Source organism: Macaca fascicularis, chromosome 16 (genome assembly GCF_037993035.2).
Source record: "Macaca fascicularis isolate 582-1 chromosome 16, T2T-MFA8v1.1".
NCBI lineage: Eukaryota > Metazoa > Chordata > Mammalia > Primates > Cercopithecidae > Macaca > Macaca fascicularis.
This window is the reverse complement of record NC_088390.1, coordinates 55,060,973-55,077,442: the sequence shown is the minus strand read 5'-3', so window position 1 is coordinate 55,077,442 and position 16,470 is coordinate 55,060,973. Positions and strand designations below refer to the sequence as shown.

At 43.3% G+C, this 16,470-nt stretch overlaps 1 protein-coding gene and 1 long non-coding RNA gene across 3 annotated transcripts in view; one reads left to right on the top strand and one right to left on the bottom strand.

Annotated features, from left to right (window-relative positions):
* Positions 1–249: 249 nt before the first annotated feature.
* Positions 250–16,470, bottom strand: part of CA10 (carbonic anhydrase 10) — a 544,961-nt gene continuing 528,740 nt past the window's right edge. Inside the window, exons 8-10 of the mRNA XM_045375029.2 lie at positions 5,714–5,868; positions 3,340–3,514; positions 250–1,504 (exon numbers count right to left, since the gene is read on the bottom strand). Of these exons, the coding sequence (XP_045230964.1) occupies positions 1,482–1,504; positions 3,340–3,514; positions 5,714–5,868 (353 nt within the window). The 3' untranslated portion in view covers positions 250–1,481. The remainder of the gene's footprint in view (positions 1,505–3,339; positions 3,515–5,713; positions 5,869–16,470) is intronic.
* The window catches only part of LOC102128365 (uncharacterized), a 77,662-nt gene continuing 67,067 nt past the window's right edge, over positions 5,876–16,470 (top strand). The window contains exons 1-3 of one of the 2 annotated variants that reach the window (XR_012425637.1): positions 5,876–8,322; positions 9,375–16,100; positions 16,264–16,419. This is a non-coding gene — a long non-coding RNA (uncharacterized lncRNA). Of the gene's footprint in view, positions 16,420–16,470 lie in introns of both variants that reach the window. The other variant, XR_010581814.1, reaches the window with a different exon arrangement.

Sequence of the window (16,470 nt, the reverse complement as noted above, 5' to 3'; positions counted from 1 at the left end):
GTGACAGAAAGGAGAGATGAAAGTTATTTTTAATTTGGCCACTGAACAAACATCCAAGTATTCTCTTCCAGCAGCTAAGCCTATATGTTTTCTCAACAGGGTATTAATTACCTGGCTCTGGGAATGGCCAGACAGGCTGTTCTGGCTGCCCTGCCAGTCTCATATGCAATTGCTCCTGCACCCAGCAGGACTCAGAGACTTCAGCAGGGAGCATCCTCTCTCTCAATAAAGTCAGACATAGGTACTGGGTAACTTGTTAAACACATTTATTGATTTCTTGACAGTAACCAAACACAGTGAGTGACCATTATAAACAAGAAAAGAAAGGCATTCGTTTGTACTTTGTGAGATCTGGCTGCACCTGGAGAGAAAAGATACCCCTTTCCCAGGAACTTACAAGGCAAAGTGCATTCCTTCACGGGAGCATCACAGGGGGGCATGGCAGTTTTGAAACGCAAGAAATCTGTCGCCTGCTATCTCAGGCTGAAGCTCACCTCATGTGAATGATCGAGCCATGGAGTGGAATTAAAGTTATACTTGCTTAGCAAATGCATTCCTGATTGCCACAAACTCAGTAAAAACTGGCTGCAAATGAACAAAACATGTAGATGAAGGAACAAGTGAAATCAAAGAATGCAGTTGCATGGAGCCAGGGCTTAGCCTGTAAGGAAGGAGAATAGACCAAAGCCAGAAAAATGAAATTAACTCGTTAAACACATTTATTGAGCTGGTAACAATAACCAAACACAATGTATGACCTTTGGAAAACAAGAAACAGCAAATGGGTCATTTCTGATCTTGGCAAATCCTACTACAGATATGTGACAAAGAAGGAAATAATTCCATTTCTTTATAGTCTGTGGTGATATATATACAATGTGTAGCTCTTCAATGTCTGTCCTTTTTTTTTCTTTTTAAATTGTTGAGTAAACAGAAGAATCATAATCTAGAAATAAGTGTCCTTGGTCAACTTTGTCCTGCTCACCTGCTACCAGCACCCTCAAAGGATCCTAGGACACTATCTGAAATTACTTGATGCAAAGTCCGTTTGATGCCATCAGAGCTGTATTTTCTCTCTCTTTTGGAAGAATTTTGTATGTACAAAGGCTGAAAAGTCTCATTGGGTAGATTTATTAGTTCAGGAAAACGGTATCAAAATTGTAATCAGGTTAACTGGTTATTTTCTTCTAAGACCTTATGAATGAGACTTTTGTTTCTGAAACTTGACTTCCCATGATGGAGGTTGTAAGAGAGTGTGTGTATGTATGTGCAAGTGCTTGTGTGTGTGTTTGTGAGTGTGTGAGAGATGTATTCCTCTGCCATGGTTTTGCAGACACTTTTCATGAAGAAAGGGCCAATCCCAAGAATGAATGAGGCTTGGGGGAAAGAAGGAGAGAGAAGCAAGAAGGGGGACATTCTAGGTTACGTCAATTCACAGTTGTAGCATTTCACTGAGGTGGGATTCTTCTTGGCTTTGTTCCCTACTTGAGGAGCCATTCATTTACTGCAGAGAGAGAGAAAGAAAAAAAAATCACACATACAACATAAAATGAGGCATATTCAATTAATTTGCACAGTTTTACGGAATTCCTCCAGAGGGGACGGGACTGTTTTGTAAATGCCTGCTTACTTACGTGCATTTCAACTACCCCCTTCCAATTCTCCATGACCTTCTAGGCCTATACTGACCAACATACTATACATTAAAATTAATTAAAATTAAAAAATTAGTTGCATCATTGTACTAGTCACCCATCCAATGTTCAATAGCCACATATGGCTAGTAGCTGCTGTATTGGACAATGCAGGATAGTAATCAACCTATCATGAAAACATTCCCATTACCACAGAAAGTTCTAGTGGATGACACTGCTCTAGGCCAGGGATGGAAAAACAACAGTCCACACATCTAATCCAGCACAATACCTGTTTTTATAAATAAAGTTTTATTGGAACACAGCCATACCCATTCATTTACATATTATCAATGGCTGATTTCATACAATAATGTCAGAGTGCCACAGAGATTTTATGGCTTCAAAACTTAACATATTTACTCTGTCCTTTATAGAAAAAGTGTGTAGACTCCTGTTGTAGACCATATGCTCTGTGTGGCTAGGGGTCCTATCTGTCACCCATCACCCAACTAACTGACACATACTAGGAACACAATACAGGGGTATTGACTAATGAGAAGAAGCAATGAATGAGTTAGGTATTTACTTTTCTGGTAGTTCTGGCTGGAAGGGAGTGGAAAATATGTAGTTTGGGCACGCAAGTGTATCTGAGAGACAAAAAAGAAGGGAACATGGGGGAAGTAGGAAGAATGAAGTGGAGGATCAAGGAGTAGTGGTGGAGGCTGCTTCTAAAAGCTGTCTGGTAATAACCACAGCCCTCCTATTTGGGGAGCATGTTATTGCTACAAAGGGCCTCCCCATCCAGGCTCTTGTTTGCTTCCTTTAACAAACTGTGAAGTAGATGTCATAGGAACTGTCATGAAGAAGCCAGGTCTAGGGGGTAAACAATGTGGCTGGGTTTGTACAGCTTGTTAGAACCCGGCCCAGGACTTAGATGTCCTGATTTCCAGTCCAGGGCCCTCCAAGACCCCATCGTGCCTCTTTCTACAGTGAATGTTTACCACAATGATTAACAGATGTTTAGTAGTATGCAGAAGGGAAGAGAGGGAGGGCTGGGTGTGGATCACAGAGTTACAGGAGGCAGATGTCACCTTAAATGTCCCCTTTAGTAGGAATAATAACCATTTCTAGGGACATAGCACTGGGCAAAGATACACTCACAAATTATCCCATTGGATCCTAATGGCCTGCCCTTTAGAGTATTTGTTAACCTTCTAGGGAAAAGGGGGTCTTTCTTGCATATACTTAAAAGCTCTAATGCTTTTTGCTGTCCTGTTCTAACAGATAACCTTGGGAGCATCAGCCTTTCTGGGCTCTTCTATAAAATGGCAATAAAAAGAAGCTGTCTTGCTTGATCTACAGGGGTTTTAAAGGTTTCATATGTGTATTTAAAGGTTATATATATATATATCTCTCTCTCACATATATCAAACCTCTACACCTTGCCATCTACCTACCATCCATCCATCCACCCACCCACTTACCTACCTACCTAGCTACCTAGATGCGTTCATACAGATGTCTATATCACATATATCAAAACTTAAGACCTTCACCACCATGCAAATGGAGCGTGATGGTTATTGTCATATATAATCATCATTCCTATGATGGAAGATAATGCCAGGCCTTTAAGAACAGGTCTAAGCAGAGAGACTGAGCTCTGGCCTAGATCCTCCACGCTCTGAGCCACCACACCCACCTCTATACTGAAGCTTCTGGGCTCGGTTGTTTGGACAGTCCTTCCCCTGTAAACTGAAGTTGATATTGGTGCGGATGCAGCGGTTGTTGAGTGGCTGGACAGGCCTGAAGTTGTCACTCATGCTCAGAAAGATCTGAGATGGCTGGTTCTGGCTGAGCAGGCGCAAGGAATGCATCTGAGGAGAGAGAAGTAGCTGTGAGATCCAACCATCCTCTTAAATGCACTAGGGAAGAAATAAGACCACAGAGACTGTGGCCAAGCTAGGTGGTATCAGCTGTATGAGGAAAGGGCTGTATAAGCCCCACAGAATCCCTTTTTTCCATGGGTTCAGTTGAGCTGAAGGCCCACTATGCCTCCGTGCATGAAGCCAGCCCTGCTTCTAGCTTACTAGCCTATGTATGCCTCTGAACAAGTCACTTGCGCTCTGTCACCCTCAAATGCAGCATCCATATAAGGAGGAAATCTGGTTAGGTTTCTCCAGGGTTCGTTCGTTCTTTGATACTCTTTGGTTCAATAACTCCATGACTCCCACATAGTATTACCTGGATCATAGTGACTGGTCCGTGGGTCAGAGCTAAACTAAGCTGGACCAGTTTGGTTTCTTTTCTGTGAGACTATGAGGGCCACGTGGCTGGACTGTTTGCAGCCGTGTTCTGCCACAGGACTGTGAGGCCAAAGAAGACGGTCTCTAGCAGGAGAGAAGAATGAAGTGAATGTGTGGTGACAAGAGGACAGCAGAGAGAAAGCACTTCTGGGGTTCCCATTTCAGTGAATTTCTGATGTCAATTTCTGATGTTAAATTCTCTAAGATGCCCCTGTGGCTCTCGAATAAATGCTTTTTCTAAGCTTAAGCGGGGAGTTACTGTTGCCTGTCACCTAGTGAGTCCTCATCAATACAGATGGGATAAGGAATTTCAAATTGTTCAGATGGTTGTCAGGTGGGAACACATATCCCATCAAGGAGATTGGCTTCTGCTTCCTTTGCTCATCTCTCCTTTAATTTGTTATAGACTCCTACAGTCGTAGAATGTCAGAGCTGGAGCGAACTCATGTAATTTATCCCCCTCTCAATAAAGAAGAGGAGTGTTCATTTCATAGATGTGGGTGACAGGCCTGAAGAGCACAATAAGCTGTGTAGCTGAGCTCACACAGGAGGACCCATCTGCCTTCCGTCGAGTTCTGAGGAGTACTAACTCTGCGAGATGATCCAAAAAAACCCCACATTCAAATATGTGTGCGAAACGCTACATATCATACCACTTCCTCTTGAAGACTGACACATGTATTAGCACTTAAGGACCCCAGAAGTCCTTCAAGAATGGAATCTATTTAACTTTTTAAAACCCAACTTTTTCAAACGCATGATGACATCTTCCATTTTGCTGGCTTGCTTTCTGAACACTGTAGTTGTAGAATGCACTCTGGGAACTAATGGCTGTCTTTTCCCACTGAGACAGGTGAGATGCTTCTATAATTAGCTCAGGCTAAGCCTTTTGGATGCTGGCTCTTTAAACCCAGGCATATGGGTTGAATCGTATACCCCTGAAATTCATAAGCTGAAGGTACTGGTAACCCCCAGTAGCTCAGAATGTGACCTTATTTGGAAAATAGTCATTGCAGATGGAATTAGCTAAGACAAGCTTATTGGGGGTAGGCTTTAATGCAATACAGAAGGTGTTTTTATAAAAATGGGAAATTTGGACACAGAGCCTCAGACACAGAGAAAACACCTTATAAAGATGGAGGTAGAGGCTGGGTATGGTGGCTCACACCTGTAATGCCAGCACTTTGGGAGGCCGAGGCAGATGGATTACCTGAGGTCAGGAGTTCAAGACCAGCCTGGTCAACATGGTGAAACCCTATCTCTACTAAAAGTACAAAAATTAGCCGGGCGTGGTGACATGTGCCTGTAATCCCAGCTACTCAGGAGGCTGAGGCGTGAGAATCGCTTGAACCCAGGAGGTGGATATTGCAGTGAGCCGAGATCGCGCCACTGCACTCCAGCCTGGGTAACAAGAGTGACACTCCATCTCAAAAAAGAAAGAAAAAAAATGTAGGTAGAGCTTGGGGTGCTGCTTTTAAATACCAAAGCACACCAAAGATTGTCAGCAAACCACTAGAAGCTAGGGGAGAGGCATGCAACAGATTGTTCCTCACATCCCACTGAAGGAAGCAATGCTGCCAACACCTTGGTCTTGAACCTCTAGTCTCCAGAACTGTGAGGTGATAAGTTTGTATTGGTTTAAACTACACAGTTTGTGGGACTTTGTTATAATGGTCCTAGTAAACTATTAGAATAGGCATTCCACAATTCAGTGATTTTTTTTTTTACATCATTCTTTTCCTTTAGCTAAAGGACCAGAGAGAAACTCACCTGCATCCTGGTTATATAGACAGGTTTGTTCATTATGATCCAACTTGCTGTCTCATAGCAGGGTGGGATAGTCATCGACCCATCATAAGTGATGAAACTAGAGGTCTCTGGATATAGTTCCTCTATATTAAGCCCCTGTAGTAAATATGCATCATCTAGAGAAGGAAAGAAGATTTAAAAATTAGGTTTCTTGAGAAAGGGATGGTATTGCTGACATATATACATACGTACATATACATATATACACACATATATACATGTATACATATATACACATATACATATATACACACATATACATGTATACATATATACACGTACATAGATACATATATACACATATATACATGTATACATATATACACACATATACACATACACATATATATACACATATATACACACACACACACACACACACACATATATATATCGGGGCCAACATAATAAGTTAACATTGGATATCAGCATTTGTCTCTGACTGCCCCTTAAATCCCTAATAAGTGTCAGGCACTAAGCCAGGTATAGGTGAGTAGGAAATAATTAAGTGAATGCAGAAGGCATCATAGAGACACTGACCTAAATCTGCACTGGGCCCAAGAGAGGCTGTGAGTTTTGTCTGGGGCGGGGGTGCGGGGGACTGAGGAAGGAATGAATTGAGGAGTTGACTTCAACTGCATCTTTAACAGCAGAAGGTGATCAGTGTGTAGCTGGCAGTGGGGTAGGGTGTCAAGGCCACTGTAGACAGAGCAATGCTAGAAAAAGACCCAAGGAAAGAGTGGTGTGTACTTGGGGACGAATGGAGTGTGAGCTGCAGGGGGACATGGAGATGCAAGGGGAGGGAGGGCTGCTGTGAGAAATGTGGCTGGTGGGGTCAGCACAGGCCACACCAGAAGGTCTTTCCAGCGCTACTGGGAGTTTGGGCTTCATCCGGAGGCAATGCGGAACCACTGAAGGGTTTGAAGCCAGGGAGTTGCATGATCAGATCTGCACTTAATGAGGCTTGCTCTAATGGTGGTTTGGCCTGAAGATTAACATATTGAATAAGATAAGGAAGCATTCGGCACATTTTTGTTAAAGGTCAATGTGATTTGCTTAACCAAGCTTGCACGGGGAACACATTGCGTACTCTAGCATGCTGTTATTATTGCATTTTATTTTATTTGGGGTGGTGGGGAGAAGTGAAGAAGTAGAAAGAGAGGCATTCCAGGCATGACTGGAGTAAATAAAAGGAACATGTTTTGTTTCTTTGAAACTATAACCAGCCTTTGTGCTGCACCTATATTTGTGGAAAATATTGGGGGCCGAGGTGTGGTATAGGCTAGGAGCAAGAGGCAAAGGTTATGCTCAGGGATTTCTTACACACAGCAAGTTTCCAAAACACCATAGTGCTGATACCCCAGACTACATCCACTGAGGTCCTGCCAGGAGATCCCTCGTTGTCCACTCCCTCTCCAAGATGCAACAGTCATCAGAGGACATAGGCAGCTTCTGCTGTCCTGACATTTTCATTCCCCACTGTGTTCTTTCTGCAAATCTTGTTAATATGTATACTCTACCTTTTGCCCTTTCTGTATCCTCACACAGCAGAACTTGGAAAGACCCAGAGTGGAGAGAGTGAGCTTTAGACTCACATCTCAGTTGGAGCGGACTTTGCTGCTCACTGTCCGTGTATCCTTGGACCCATAGGTAACCATCTGAGCCTCAGTTTCCACATTTGTAATATGCAGATGTTTGGAGTACTTGGCTCATGGGCTTGTTTGAGGAATAAACGGGATCATGCTTCTCAAGCACCTAGCACAAGGTGCGGTCCAGGTTTGTCACATCCTCCTGCCCTGCCCTGGAGGGTCCTTGCCCTGCTTCCCTGGGATAACTACTGTTCCTCTCCTCAAGGACTCCCTGGTTTCCCCAGCTGGGCCAGTGCCCACCTCTTTCACTGTATTTACTGAATTAGCTTGCCAATCATTATTTACCTGTTTGACTGTCCCTACTAAACTGTGCGCCTTCATGGGTAGGGTTTGCATCTTTTATCTCTGAGCCCCCAAATGCCAGCATGAGTCCACCACATAATGGGTGTATAGTAAACACTGCTTGAATGAACGAATGAAATGGTTTCTGCTCAGTGGCTCTGCTTGCCGGCAGTGCTGGGCAAAAGCAAGGGAGAAAGAGATGACATCATCTGTCGGATGAGGGGAAGCATCTCTGAGGTTCCAGTCAGCGTCCTCAGCTTAAATACATGCTGCATACCATCCCCGCCCCCATGTGTCACACCCTAAGACATTAGGGTGAGATTGCCTGCCCTGTTTCCATCTCCCTATGGTATTACCATGTTTCCATACCAAAGACTCCTGTACCTTCATATTAACATTGCTGAGTCGGTGTGCATTTAATGTGTCATGTTTGTTTTCATGACTCATCACGCTGCCTCAGAGGCTGCCATTGAATCAGTGTCTGTCTTTTAGGTATTGGGATTTGAAAGACACTGGCTAAAGTTTTTACATCTTCTTTTCTCTCTATTGAAGCTTGCTTGGTATGTTTGATAGGACAGAAGCAGAAGGACCCAAGAAAAGAACATGAGTAAAACAGAAGTTTTCAGCCCTAATGTCAAGGTATGCTGGGGTGTTTTCCAGGGCTAACTAGGCCGGGAACTAGTTTTTAGTCACATACTATCTTGTCCATGCAGCAGCCAGCAGAAAACCATTGTTTGGTTCTTGTCAGCATTATCGTCTGGGCATTATAGACAGAAAGGAGACTGAGAACCAATATACCAGAAGGGCGATTCTTCTCTCTAAACTTCCATGGCTCTATTCATGAGTAAGGATGGCAAAGATCTAGAGGGGGTCAGAGTTGTTTGTGAACAAAGATGCAAATCTGGGGTGAAGCTCAGAGGCCGGTGGGAGTGATCCTGCATGCCTCTGCTTGCTTTAAGGATGTTTATTGGTGCAAGTGAGGACAGATGTTCAAATCAAGTTTCATGAATAGTTTTACAGAGAGGTTTCTCTACCTATCCCCTTTTTCTGTCTCTCTCTCTCTCTCTTTCATCTCTCTCTCATATCTCTATCAGCTATTTACCTGTCATATGAGAAAATAGCTTATAAAGGGCAAATCCTAGATGTCAAGTCAAGAGTCCTAATTCAAGTCTGAGTTCTAATGGTAGCTTTGCCAGCAACTCATTCTTCCTTCACGGAAAAGAGTGTAACCTCTTATTTGAGGGTACCAGACAGTCCTGGAAAATTGCATCTTCAAGTATTAGGATCCAAAAACATCTTTCAACATAAATAAGCTTGTTAGCCAAATTTATCTTAGGCAGGTCAAATTTTTGTATGACGGTGTTGTAATTTTGTATGTGTTGGCTATATCTTTACAGTAAAGGAAGACCCCTTGGATCTTGGATAATCAATAAGTGTAGAATATATGTGTGTAGTTTATCACCCAATTTTATTATTTCAAATGACTGCAGAAGTTGACAGCTGAACCTTTGGTTTTTTGACATGTTCTTGATGAACCTGTGATTTATCTTATACTGAGTTCTTAGTCATGGTTACAACTCCCAAGCTGACTTTTTCTTTTTGTAGGAGATGTACACTGTGATAAAACGCCTAGGACCACATGGGGTGGGTGGGGGAAAACTTTCCCTCAGTCTGAGCTTTTTTTTTTTCAGTCTGCATTTAACAGGCAGCCTCTGTGAAATGCATCGTGCTTACTCATGTGGACCACTGATGAGATTTAATATTGCCCGGCTTCCTGCTTATGAAGTTCCCATTCAAAGAGAACTATTCCAATGAGAACAAGGCACGGCAGTTTCAGAGATCAATACTGGACTAGTTCCTGATCAATATGGAACTATTTGGCAATTTTCTCATATAGAATGACATTTCCTCTTGTAATCTGAGGCAAATTCAACTGAAATGAAAAAAGGCAATTACTAAAGAATGAAGTAATATGATATTTTGTTTTACACAAACAATAAATGAAAAAAGGGGCCTCTGAGAATTGGATTCATGGAGGTGAGCTGCTCCTGTTCTGTTCCTTGCTGACATGAGTACCTACTTAGATTGCAACATGGAAAGTGGTGTGCTGCATTTCGCATTCTGTGAAAACATTTCCAAAGCCGTTCCTTTGAAATGAGAGTACAAGTTCAATTAAGCATAGAGAAAGGCACCAGGAGCAATATGCTTAAACTCCTTGGTCATATTTCATCACATTTAACACTGCGTCCCTCTGAGGAGCGGCGCATAAAACACTTCCCAAAGAACTGAGAAGTTTAAGGCAGTTCCAAGTTAGTCTGTCCTGGCCTACACATTCATCTTTTAGCTGAATAGAATATCTGGGGGTTGGGGGAGGTTATAAAGTTATAGCGGGTAAAGCAAAGTTATAAACGGGTAAGACTGAAAAAAATGCTTTAAGGGGCTTGTGCCACGTGTTAAAACGCTGTATTTGAAAGCTCTCCTCCAGATGCCTTCAGTGGTGTGGTTTTATTTCCTTAGAGGAAATACTTTAAGACAATAGCCCTATCTCTTTTTTTTTCTTATTTTTTATTTGAGATGGCGTCTTACTCTGTTGCTCAGGCTGGAGTGCAGTGGCGTGATCTTGGCTCACTGTAACCTCCACCTCCCAGGTTCCACTGATTGTCCTGCCTCAGCCTCCCAAGTAGCTGGGATTATAGGTGCCTGCCACCATGCCCAGCTAATATTTGTATTTTTGGTAGAGACAGGGTTTCACCATGGTGGCCACACTGGTCTCGAACTCCTGACTTCAGGTGATCTGCCCATCTCTGCCTCCCAAAATGCTGGGATTATGAACGTGAGTCACCACGCCCGGCCACCATACCTTTTTAAATTTGAAATTTGTGATCTTTTGGATTCTTATTGGACTAAAGCTCACCACTGTATTTATTACCCATGAAATGAATGGGGCATGTGACATTGAAGGAGAATGAAGCTACTAAAATAATACTGTCCTAGGATGTTGGAAGAAAGTGTTTTATATGCAGTGTTCTAATAACTATTCCCTCTTACCCACTTAAGAAGCCTCTTTACACTCCATCGGTCACTAGTTTAGCCACTTGAAAATAGCATAAAATCTCTTTAAAAAATAATGCTAGCTTAATGAAATCGGGTAGATAAAATAAGAATACTACCTTTTATTTAATTGGGATTCTGTTAATTAATGCCAATTAATTAACACAAGAAAAATGAGAGATATTAGTATTATTCGTATACACTACATTAAAAAATTAAAATACTTCAAGTAAATTACCAGTATCTCCTCCAGAAAATCCATTCAGAAAATCTATTTTTCAATGTCATGATTTCAGTCTTCACCTCCAATCTGTTGAAGGGGAATTTGACTTTAATAAAATGGATTTTCTTTAGAAGACTTTCTAAATTCAGCCCAAATTTAGTTCAGGCTGGTTTTTTTCATTGTCAGTCCCAGTTAGAGTGTTTTATAAGTTTCACTCAGACATATGAAATCTAAGCTTGCAAGGAAAGTAGTAGAATCTCATTAACTCATTACCATCCACTGCATGGATTCAAGCACAGGAGTGGTGTTTCATTTAAAGTAAGCAAATTCTGTTGACTCTGTGTCCTGTATTGCATTTACCTTCAACATAATTTTTATTTGGCATCATAGCACCTGCCTCCTGCCCTGAAGGAAGCTGGATTTGACAGTCATGTACCTTAGGACAACTTAGAAATACACGTTCATTGTACACCTAGTTTATACCGCTCATTGTTCAGGCATTTGACTCATTACCTTGTTTGATTCTCACGCCAAGCATCTCAGCATCAGCAATGATATCCTCCTCTTACAGATGGGGGAGGTGTTTAGAAGGTTGCTTGAAGTCAGGCAACAAAAGGAAGTGGTAGAGCCAGGATAGGAGCCCAGATCTCTCTTCACTAGAACACACTGCCTCCCATGGGTGTGGTGCCTTTACCAGCATAATATGTAGCTTCCAAAATTCCTAATCCTCTTGGCGAGATTCTCCCTCTTTACTCCTTGTATGAATTTCCTGGCATTGATTTTTTTTTTTTTTAACTGACTCAAAAGAATGATTTTGCACAGTTCCCCTTTTTTTTCCTGGTCATTCATTCTGTGCCCAATCCTACAAACTGGGCAAATGGACTGTGTCTCTTCCAGCTGCCATGTTGTGATTTCACCCCAGTGCCTCCATGCCTGCAGCAGCTCCCTGCACCACCTCAGCGAGCCGATGAGGCAGCCACGCGGGAGCCTCTTCCAGGGTGGGATTTTAAAGATATCTTTAGAAGTGATTTTCAATCCTAAGTCATGGAGATTTGAGTTGCTCTTTCAAAAGTGAGGACATGTCCCGCCTCTCTTCTCTATTTATTCTTACTCCCAGGATTTCACCAACGTTTAAACGCCATCTGGATGCCAACGTCTTCCACATTTATATCTCCAGTTCTCCCTCCTGAAATCTAGACTCATATATCCAACTGCCTACTCCACACCACTTCGTGGGTACCTTATAAACATCTCAAGCTGAACATGTTCAAAACTTCTGATTTCCTCCCCACCCACGAATATGCTTCATCTACAGTCTCCCCATCTCAGTGGATGAAAATGTCTTCCTTGCAGTTGCTCAGGCTAAAAGCCTTACAGTCATCCCTCACTCCCCTTTCTCTCACATAAAACATCAGACGTATTATCAGATATATCAGTACACTTCTTGGCTTTTTTTTTTTTTTTTTTGAGACAGAGTCTTGCTTTGTTGCCCAGGCTGGAGTGCAATGGTGTGATCTCAGCTCACTGCAACCTTCGCCTCCCAGGTTCAAGTGATTCTCCTGCCTCAGCCTCCTGAGTAGCTGGAATTATAGGTGCGTGCCACTATGCCCAGCTACTTTTTGTATTTTTAGTAGAGGTGGGGTCTCACCATCTCTACTGACCTGACCTGATGGGGTCAGGCTGGTCTCGAACTCCTGACCTCGTGATCCACCTGCCTCGGCCTCCCAAAATGCTCGGATTACAGGTGTGAGCCACTGTGCCTGGTCTCTTGGGTTTTTCTTTAAAATATACCCAATTATTTCTCACCATCTCCCTGCCAATCCCCATCAGCCTGGTCATGGTGAGTGCCATCGTCTCATCATTTGGGTTGCTGCAATCCTCTTCTATTGTTGACTCTACCCCTTGTAGTCTATTCTCAACCAAGCATTGAGGCAATCCTTTTGTCAGCAGATTATGTCACTCTGCTTAAATTCCTAGATTGGCTTTTTGTTACAATGACCTTCAAAGGGCAGATTTGCAGAAGACCGATCCCTTCTAGAATTAATCTCTGTGCCTTCTCTGGTAACTATGGCAATAATGGCAATGTCACTGTGTCCCTCTGAATGACTGATTTCCACTGGAGGTACCATGCCAGGCAGGAGTTGGAGAGAGCTTAGGTCAGGATGGACTTGAACTGCCAAAGTTCCCATCAGTTCTGTGGTTAGTATATGTCCCTTTCAAGTGGAGGCACATGAAACAGCAAAAAGATGCTTCTTCAAACTGAACCAAAGTTGGAATTAAGAGAAACGTACTAATAAGTTTCATGGAATGTGAAAGTATCTTCATTGCAATTAGTTTTAAGACCCTGGACCTAAGCTTTCCTTCCTCCTCAGGGAGAAAGCATGATAGGAAGGAAAAGCAGAGGAAACAGTACCCAGGAAGACCCGTATTTGGATCCTTGCTCTTCCACCATGGAAGAATAGAGTATTTTTCAGGAAATGTTCACTTCTTCCTCATCTTCATCTCCTTGGGAGGATTTTCATGTTGAGCTTGGCCATATGGCTTGCTTTGGCTTGTGGAAGTGGACAGAGTGAATGTGTGAGTTTCATGACTAGGCCTTAAGTCACATCACTTATTTCTTCCCTCTACCATGAGAACTACTTGCCCTGGATATCATCTCGATCCTAGAAAAATGAGAGCCATGTGGAGCTGAGCTGCTTCAGCTCACTCGCAGACCTGTAACTGGAAGCAGAGCCACCCCTACCAACCCACAGAGGCAGCAATAAGAAATCAATGCTTATCATTGAATGCTTGTTTATTACGCAGAAGTTGCTGACTGATACAGCCATTAAATGTGTGTCATTGGTCAAATGACTTCACCTCTTGAAGCCTTGATTTTTCCCATCTGTAAACTGGGGATGGCAATCATACCACTCTGAAGGACTTCATTAGCACTAGGTAAGGGGCCTGCATGTAAAGCATAGACCTTGGTGTGTGGAAAGTGCTCAGTAAGCATCATCTCCATAATCCTGTGGCTCAGCACCTTGCAGAGTGGATACTACATCTAAATGAGCAGAGCAAATTGAAGCTATGCTGGTGTGAAGTTCTGGGTAGCAGCAGTAGAAAGGGCAGGGGTGGAGGTTAGGTGTCCTTCAGTAGCATGGTAGAAATGGTGGGGTGGGGGGTTGATTTCTATCTCTCGAACACTTAGAAGGACAGAAGCAGGATACCCTGATGGGGCCGCCTGAGTTGTCTTCATTGTAACCTGAATTTATGGGCCAGTGCTGGCCTAACCTGCTGCCTGTTGGAGAGCCTCAGGAGAGACTTCCAGTCTTGTGTTTCCCACCCACTGGCTGTGTTCTAGTGAATGACTCCTGTTCCAGACTCCCCTGCCTGCCACTGGGCCAACTTTCTGGCTGCCGTAGGGACAAAAGAGAGCTGTGGTTTTCTGCTGTGCAAATCAATCCCTTTCTGCCACAGTGTCCTGGGCAAAGCAGTGTTGAGGTCATTCCCATGAATCGGCCATCATTATCCCTGCAGTGCTGCTCCCTTCAGGTATGTGACAAAGGTCACTACAGAGGACACCTCCATTACTCCCTGCTGGATTATAGGAGCTCAAAATTCCTGTTATTAGGGTTATTAGGGGGCCTAAATCAACTACCTTTCCCCATGCAGGCCAGGATCTCTTTATCTTGCTTTGGCTCCCCTTTCTTTTCCCTGGGCCCTGAGAGGTATAGAGTATGGGGATCACAAGCGGGGGTGCTCCTGCTGTCTTCTATTTGTATTTCTAGGAATGTGTCTTCAGAGGTGGTAAGGGTGTTTAAATGTCTGCCTGCCTTCTGCATAAACACCTTAACATGGCTCAAGATCTGGCTCCAGAACATCTTTCTTGCCACTCCCTCTGCCCCGTCACAGCTCCTGAAAGAGGCCATTCACCCTTCTATTCACCCAGGCCATCACCAGTGCTTATTGGGTGTGCCTCGTCTTAGGCACTGAGACGAAGAGCTGATGAAGACAGAGTTCCTCCCTCTGAACTCTTCACTGGCCTTCAGTACTCTCCAGGTTTTGTGCATGTAGCTCTCCACACTTGGAATGCTTTTCCTTCCCTCCCTCCCTTTCTTCCTTTCTTTCCTTCCATCCGTCTTTCCCTTCTTCCCTGCCTCCCCTTCCACTTCCTCCCCACTCTTGCTCCTCCCTTGGTGGCCCAAGCCACATCATTTAATATTAATCAGACCAGTGCTGGGGGCGGGATGGTGGGGTGGGGAGGAAAGTCCCTCTAATGATTTACTCTGCAACTGGCAATCTGTTAGACTGTGTGTTGGGGCTTAATGTGTGATTTCATGCATTTTCACGGTCTCTAAATTGCAAATCCAAGATTATTTGAAAACATTTTATTTAATTTTCATGCTTTTTTAATCAAAAAAGTTAAAAGAATAATAATCTTTTATGGGCAGTTATAAATGTGCTATTTACACACAAGACAGAAATATCTCCCTTAGCTGAGCAATCTAAGTGTGTGCTTAGAGAGGACTCCACAAGAATACTAATGAGAAAAGGCAGAATATGCTTGGAGACAACTTAATTCATTCTTCTGGGAAATGTCTGTCTAGGTGGAGTGGGATTCTCCAGGTTCATTCCTCAGCCCTACCAGCCTCTGCAGATGGGAGGGACTTGGCGGTGAGCACCTGGTAGTTGTAGGGCTGCTGTCTGGGCCATCTTTCCATCCCTGGAGCCTCACTTGGTGTCTGTCATGTGGAAGGCATGCAGGAAATGTGTGTCGGATAAGTGAGTAAACGGCTGAGTGAAGGATTCTCCATACTCTCCCTTGGCAGTCCAAGATGAGATCTGTACACATTCTTTTTTTTTTTTTTTTTTTCACATTGCCATTGGAGATAGAAGCAGCAGACACAGCTGAGCTCCTGGCTTGGTGAAGGGCACACCAAGGGGATGTGGGGTGCTGGGATGTTTGCCAACTATTTTTCACTTTTGTGAGAATCATTATTTACCTATTGCTTGATTCAGAATCCCAGACCTAGAAGGACTTTAGAAACTTGAAGTTCAGCTTTTTTACTTTACAAGATGAATGACACTCAAAGTGAGGAAACTCCTTGATAAAGGACAAAGCCAAGACTTGAATCCCAGTATCCTGCTCACTCCTAACTAGGTAGAGACAATCTTTTTATCCTCATATTATTTCTTTCATCTATTGGTGTGTGCCATCTCACCCAACTTTTCCCAAATCCTGCACCTTCTGGGATTGCTGGGGATGACAGCAGCATCTTTTTCCTTCCTCCTTCAACTTTGCACTGTTCTCTCTTCTGTGTAAGGAGTCTGGGGATAAAACACTCTGGAAACCCAAGGAAACTGGACAAAGTCCTCTACATCCATGGGCCACACATGTGGATAAAGAGAGATGCCATCCTATCTCTGCCTGGAAAGGAGACCCAGCCACACACACAGAACTGGTCTAGCTGAGGACTTCTGTAAGTGTTGCGATCAGATCCATAGTACCTGATGAGTGCTTTCTCAATCCC